This window comes from Agelaius tricolor, unplaced genomic scaffold (genome assembly GCF_023055355.1).
Source record: "Agelaius tricolor isolate 1412-34295 unplaced genomic scaffold, bAgeTri1.0.p SCAF_5, whole genome shotgun sequence".
NCBI lineage: Eukaryota > Metazoa > Chordata > Aves > Passeriformes > Icteridae > Agelaius > Agelaius tricolor.
The window spans coordinates 33160922-33168320 of record NW_027269265.1 but is presented as its reverse complement, the minus strand read 5'-3'; the positions used below and the strand labels follow the sequence as shown (position 1 = coordinate 33168320).

At 47.7% G+C, this 7399-nt stretch overlaps 1 protein-coding gene across 1 annotated transcript in view; it reads left to right on the top strand.

Moving 5' to 3' along the window:
* Positions 1 to 2461: 2461 nt before the first annotated feature.
* The window catches only part of ARG2 (arginase 2), a 21010-nt gene continuing 16072 nt past the window's right edge, over positions 2462 to 7399 (top strand). Inside the window, exons 1-2 of the mRNA XM_071427114.1 lie at positions 2462 to 2669; positions 2806 to 2878. Of these exons, the coding sequence (XP_071283215.1) occupies positions 2553 to 2669; positions 2806 to 2878 (190 nt within the window). The 5' untranslated portion in view covers positions 2462 to 2552. The remainder of the gene's footprint in view (positions 2670 to 2805; positions 2879 to 7399) is intronic.

The following is a 7399-nucleotide window of genomic DNA, read 5'->3' as shown; positions in this document are numbered from 1 at the left end:
GAGCCTGAGCCGACGGCCGGCTCCGCGGCTCTGCTCCCTCTCTGCGGGCCGCCGGCCGGTGCTGCCAGTGGGCTGTCCCGCTTGATGTACCTCGCCAGGCGTCCGTCCTTAAACCCGATGACATCAGCGCTTTCTGCGGTTTGGACATGTTGACAGTTCATTGCTTGCTCCCTCTGTTTATGGAGTCTGTGTTTTAAAGGGCACACGGTGTAGTGGGGCTGCACGTGTCTCTTAGCGTGATGAAGAGACGGAGGTTTTCATGGAATCACAGACTGTTAAGGGGTTGGAATGAACCTTAAAGAGAATCTAGTTCTACACCACTGCCTTGGAAAGGGACACCTCACACTAGACCAGGTTGCTCAAGGCCTTATCCAGCCTTGCTTTTAACAGTGCCAGGGTTGGGGCATTCACAACCTCCTCAGGCAACTTGGTCCAGTGTCTCACCACACACAAAGGAAAAAATTTCTAACCTATCCTAAATTTCTGGACCTAAATATCTAACCTAAATTTCCCCTTTTTCCATTCCTCCTTGTCCTATCACTACAATTCCTGATGAAAAGTCTCTCTCTGGCTTCCCAGAAGGCCCCCTTTAGATGCTGGAAAGTTTCTATGAGCTCTCCATGCAACCTCCTCTCCTCAAGAAGGTTCTCTTTGCCCCCTTTGTCCTTACCATCTGCAACTCCATAAATGTATTTTCTCATCTGTACCACACTTAGCTACAAGGTCTTTGGATTTTTTTTCCCCAAGGTTTAAAGCAGAGTTTTCTGGTCCTTTGCCATCTAAATACGTGGTAAATTGGAGACTTGGCTTTGCATAGAGACTTAACGAGTCTTTGTATTGTGCTCCCTTTAATGCATTTCAGTTATTACTTCATGTGACTTACGTGGCAGCAATACAAAGCTACAGCTCTGTGGCTTTCAAACTGCCATCCTGATTTCTTTGGCATTTCTATTTTTTTTCCCTTCTACCACAGTTTTTGAGCGTTAGCTTTAATTGCAGTTGCCATCTTTCTGTGAGCAATTTACTTAATTCATGGTATTGTCAGAGCTCTTGGGTGGATACTGTATATATAAAAAACCTGTTAATTTGTTCTCACAGGGGCAGCAAAGGAGTCTTAAGAGACATGAAAAACCAAGGGGCATCAGAGAATCACTACCAAGGTCTTTGCTTTGCCTGGAGGAGTGGCTGATGGCTGCCATCCGTGGGAAGTCTTGTGCAGTATGTCCAGGATCTCACTATGACACAAGAGACCAGGTGGATGGATGGGCTTTCCTCTTCTGCTGAAGAGGATAGGTGAGCTGGGCTGGAGGGGGAAAAAGTAACAGCAGACAATGAACTGCAGAAATGGAGAAGAAAATACTGAAGTTCAAAAGAGGATGAAAGAAGTTCATCAATGAAGTAAAAAAGGACAAAACCCCAATAAATTGAAAACTGGCTTTTTAAAGAGGGAAGAAAGGTTTGAAATGGCAGGTGAGAAGGACTGAAGTAAATAAACATGAGTTATGACAATTGATATGACAGCTTCAGAGTTGGGGACAGGAAGAAAGGGAAAGAAAAATCAGAGTAGGAGGTAGAAGAGGTAAAAGCACTATGAACAGCCAGGTCAGTAAACTGGACAGAAAGAAACGTGAGCTCCTGGAGGAGTGTTAACAATAATTCACATTCACAAGACATGGGGGAGTTACTGACATAGAGACGGGAGGAGAACTCGGAAATCTTAAGAGGAAAAAGCAAAACTGCTTGGATTTTTTTGTGTGTGTCACTGGGAACTCCCTGTCTAACCATTTTTTGTGCTCTGTCACGTCATGAACTGTAAGCTTGTCTTTCAAGCTTGTACAGAAAGACTGCACATTCGACAGAGGGAGTCATCTTGCTTTGTCACAGCAGGGAAAGATGGGGACTTTAATTTGTTTTTAACTCGTTTGTTAATCATCCTTCAAATGTGCCTCGAATAGGAACAGCTGGAGACCTCTGAGAATCGTCTCAAGCTACGATGCTCCGAGACCAATATTCGAGGCAGGTGCTGGATAGGTGGTCCTTCAGTGCTTTATCAAGGCCATCAGGTGATGAGCGCCACCCGCGTTTCTCCAGCGAAGCCACGGAGCAGCGTTCCCGCACGGAGGCTCCCGGAGCTCGCTGTGGCCAGCCAGGGAGCCCGGCTGAGGTGCTGCTCGTCTGCGAGCCTCCGCCTGTGTCCCGGCGGGGCGGGTGCGACAGCGGGACAGCGGCTGCCCTCGACCTGCGGAGAGTGCGGCGGGAGGCCGTGAAGGGGCGGCGGCCCCGCGGGACGCGGCAGCGCTGCCGCACCGGTGGGAGGCCGAGGCGGCCGCAGTGGAAAAACCCCGGGCGGCCGTGAGGGGAGCGGGGCGGGGCCGCGCGCGGGGCGGGGGGGGGGCGGGACACACCTCCGTGCGCGCGCGCTGCCGTTGGCCGGGGACGCGGGGGCCCGAGGGGCGGGGCGGCGGCGCGCGGGGGGCGGCGCGGAGCGCTGAAGAGAGCGGGGCGCGGGCGGCGCGCGGCAGCAGCAGAAGCAGCAGCAGCATCGCCCCGCCATGGCCTTGCGCGGGCCCCTCGCCCGCCTGCTCCGCGCCCAGCCCCTCACCGCACTCCCGCTGCGCCGCCGGGCGCACTCCGTGGCGCTGGTGGGAGCCCCGCTCTCCAGGGGCCAGGTGGGCATCGCGGGGGGCGCCGGGTGCCGCTGGGTGCCGCGTCGCCCTGCTATCCCTGCTCTCCCTCCCCGACGGGGCTCGCGTACCTGGCTACGGGCAGCGCTGTCTGACGCGTTCCCCTCTCTTTGTCTCGCAGAAACGGCGAGGAGTGGACCACGGCCCCGCTACCCTCCGCGCCGCGGGGCTGGTGGAGCGGCTGGCCGGGCTCGGTGAGCACTGCGCGGCGGGCGGGCGGGCGGGCGGGCGGGGGTGGCTGCGGGGCTGCCCGCATCGCCCCCTCGCCTGTCGGGGCAGCGTGACTCAGCCGCTCCCTGCGGCGGGGACAGACGGCTCCTGCCTCCCGGGACTCACGGAGCGCACCGTGCCCCGGCGATGCTCGCAGCCTTGCGGAGGTGCCGGCAGGGAGAGGCTCGTCGCATTTCGCACGGGAGGAGCCGCACGGGGCCCTGCGGGGGTCCCGGAACAAAGAGCGGCCGGTGGTCCCGGCTGCCCGGAACAGCGGGACGCACAGCGAGCGCAGCACCGGCACACGGAGCTTGTGCTTGCTGCTCCCGTGCTGACTCCGGGAGAGCCGGGGAAGCGAGAGGCTCTTTGCAGCTCTGTGTGCGCCTATGGCATCCAGACAAGTGACTGTGATCCTCGGCATATCACACACTGTGGGCTTTGCCTTTTCTTTTTTATTCCCTTCTGTGTTTTTTACCAGGTTGTTCCTAAAAGATTCGTATGCTTCTAGGTGATGAAATTCAGAATTTTCTGGAGAAGTCCTCAGTTTTATGTATGAGGTCTCGTGTGAAGTCTTTGAAAACGCTTGCAAATACCACCCTGTGAACAGGCTGTTTCTGGTCTTTTTGTGCAAGCAAATCCATGCTCTTAATTGTGATTCAGCTTCTCACATCTATTACTTCTACAAGCTGAGACCTGCAGAAAGCTGTACCACAGTTACAAGAAACAGGACACAAGGGGTAGAAACTTGTAAAGCTGAACTGTGTCTTGCAGAATCTTTAATCTAAAGAATGTTACTGAAAATGGTGTGATGAGGGTGGATTGCAGGGATGGACCACAGAAAGAACCAGTATCTGCTCCCTGGGTGGTTAGTGTCAGTGAGGATTAGATGCATAGAGAGATAATTGCCTAATAATCCTCTAGCAATTTTATTCTGAATTTAAGAACTCTTCAAAACAGAAACAATTGCTCTGTGCAGCCCTGTAGGCATATCCTGCATATCTTATGATTCACAAGCTGAAAAGTCCCAGTTGGCAGCCAAATGAGTAGATACTCTTTTTCTCGCTTGTTTTGTGCAAAGTAGAGACACTTGCCATCATTGGCAATACTTAAATTCTAGTTAGCAAAAGCTATAACCTCAGCAAGTGTGCAAGAGGGCATCTAAAAGAGCTTTGTACTGGAATAGTTACTGAGCCTAAAGTTTATTTCAAACTAACAAATTGCTAGGCTTGAAAGGAGCATGCTCTTCTAAATAAGCCCATAGGCAGCAGATTGTTTTGTATCAATGACAGAATTTTATACTGGAAGGCTTGGAGTTCTCTTTCAAGTGGTTCAGAGCTAATGTTTCCAGTTTGTAAGAATTCTTTGATGAAAACTCCAAACCCACAAAACCCAACAAAATTTAAAATTAGAAGAAGAAGCCCTCTCATTTGCCTGACACAAGCTCACTTCAATAGGAGCTTGTAGAAGGTAGAAAGAAAGGGAAATTCGAGTCCTTTCTGGATTCCAGCATCAAAATGTTATGGGGATAGAAGTGAAGCCAGCTAAACTAAATTAAACAAATACTTTCACTGCTTAGTTTCTTATGGGTTGTTTACTCATCAATCAGTTATGCACATGGAGATATCTTCTTGCTGTTCCCTTACAATTTTTAGAGGCTCTTCCTTCTGCAGTTGCAGTTTCCTATTGCTGGCGTGTTCTTCCACTGGGGTGGGGTTGGTTTGTTTTTTAGGGTGGTGTTGATGTCTATTGCTGCTTAAATCTCTGCAGCCCTTTTAAGAACAGGTTCTGCTGTGAGGGCCCATCCTGCAATGATGACAGTCACCAGCATGCACAGAGGAGTGGTTTGCAGTGCAAAGACAATCTGCTTGAGGGGAGGGTGCTGGATGGAGGAGGATGCTGCCATGTAGCCTTTTGTACTGTACACATTTGTTGTTCATGGAAACTTAACAAATTATTGTTTTTATATGTGGCCTGCTTATTTTTCTTCTCTGGGATGCCAGGATAGCTTTGGCTGCAGTACTGTTGTAATAGTGCCATTATTTGGAGTCCTGTGGTATGCTGAACTGGCAGTAAAACTTTAGCTGCTTTCTCTGTCTTTCTAACACTATGAATTTTCTGCTCATACTTTTAAGAAGACCACAGTATGAATGGAGCCACAGTATAATTCTAATTATTAATTTGGACAGTCTATTTATCTGTTTTATTATAGGAGTTAATAATTTTGATGGATTCTTGATTGTTTTCCAGTAACAGGCAAACTGTATTGCAGCAGACTAGGTTTCTCCTTTAAAAATAAATATCATTTGTCTAAGACACAGGGCTTCTTCATCTGTAGTGGATAGTTCTGAGCATTTGTGACCACAGGGTCTGTGTATGTGAGTGCATATAGAAACTGTTTGTTACTTGTCCCCATTCCCTGCTTGGATATGAAAAAATGCTATAAACTTGATTTTCCTTGTCATTACCAGTTTGAAACCAAGTATGAAATGTGGAATGATGCTTCCCAGTACAAGAGTGAGGCTAGATTCTGGGCCATCTAAAGAAGCACAGATGGGGGAAAGAAGCAGTATTCCTCTGCATTAACAGTAACTCTGGAAATTGCCCTCACTGTCTTTCATGTGGAAGAGATTTCTGGTGATCAGACTCTTCTCTTTGCCTGAAATGTTAAAGTTTATTTAGTTAAAGTTTATTTAAAGTTTTGATTTATTAATTTTCCATTTGTAATTCAAGTTCAACTCAACCTGTATAAAATGAAGGTGCTCTGGAGGGTTCTCCAAAAGGCAGCATTTGGGTAGTAAGATGCATATACTATGTTTGTTGCTTTGAATAAGAAGCAGCCACATGGCTCTTCACATGTTTTTCTGCCTTATTTAGTGACTTCTGTTGATAGTGCTCCAGCCATATCAGAAAGAGTGAGAACACTAAACTTTTGTTTCCACTTTTTCCATTGTTTTCCACTTTGCTTTCACTGTCTGGTGCATTTGGAGGGTGGGGGTGGTGGAATTTTATTGTTCCTTTGACCCTATCCTAATTTCTGTTCTTTCATAGTCCTATTGCATGTTCTGAGCTGCTATTCCAATTTCTATTTTTTGGGGAGAATCCCTCCCTTGACAGATTCTGTGACCATACTTACATGGTATAGTAACTTCTTGGCTGCCTCAATCAATGACTGCCTGTGAACTGCTTGTTTATGCTTAGGCTGAAATCCGAGGAGGGAGCACAGAGGCAGATGTTGTTGCTAGTCTGTACCAGACTGTCAGAGATGAATCTGAGCCACCAATCTGACTTTTTTCCCCTTGTCAGGAGCAGAGAGATCACAGTTACCTGTTGGTACTAGCTCAAGGGGTACTCAGAGTTACTGTAGCAGGAGTCCCAAGCCAAAAGCAGTGGGTGTGCAAGTCTAGCAGGAGTAAATTAAAGTATAATTTACTCTGCCTGTGGGGATTTTATTCACCTTGGAGATGTTTGTCTTTTGGCTTTGCTTCCTCTCCTAAGGGAAACTGAAATATTATCAGTTTAAAGGACATGTTGCCAAAGAAGTAAAAGTGCCATGTGAAAAGAGACCCCCAGAGCTCCTTGGCATGGGAGAGAAAAGGGTGTAAAGCATGTAGGTCTATGTATTGCTCTAACAGTAAACAGAAATGGGTGCAATATGTGGAGGCTTTTGGACTTTTTTTGGCTAGGAGTGGGGGAGATAGGTGGCAGATACATAAGGTACTGAAGGTGCAAAGTATGAAGTTTTTTAAAGTGAGAATTTCTTGGGCCTCTCCTGTTTGCTGCAGATTAGGCAGAGAATCTGAGCAAACTTCAGAGTTTTGCCTAATCCTTTTACTTGAGAAGAGAAAGGCCTTACTCAGTGTTATACTTAATAGAGAGCTACTGTTTCTTTCTGTAGCCTTTGAGGTGACTTAGAGCATCTGTGCTGCTGCTGGCACAGGAACAACTTTAGTGTAAGATTTCTTCCCAAGTATTCATTCTTGTGTGTTGACTGTTGTTGATTGCTGAATTAAATTTTTTTGGTCTTTATTTAGAACTGCATGCAGTTGCTGAGCTTAGTCAAGCTTGAATTTGGGTTAGTGTAGGATTGATTAGCAAAGTTTGGATCTGAGTTGCTGGCTTGACAAGTTGGTGAACTGCAGAGACATGTGGCTTACACACAGAGGGGAACTGCACGTGTCAGAGAGAATGAGCATCATATCACCATTCTTCTGTTGGACTGGAAAAATTCTTCAGTCATAGGTTTCATAAGGGCAGTGCAGTGACTCAGAAAGGAGTAACCTCCTCTAAAAGAGGAGTGGAGCTGTTAATCCCCGTGTCTCTGGAGTTACACTACTGCTTTGCCCAAAACCATTGGACTCCTGTTGACATCTGCTGCCATAAATAGCAATTCAACTTTGCTTCTTCACCAAGACAGCTCATATCACTCTTAATAAATCATGAGGCAGCTGCTTCTACATATCTCCTTTTTTTTTTGTCCACTTAAATCATCTTCAGTAAAGAGTTTA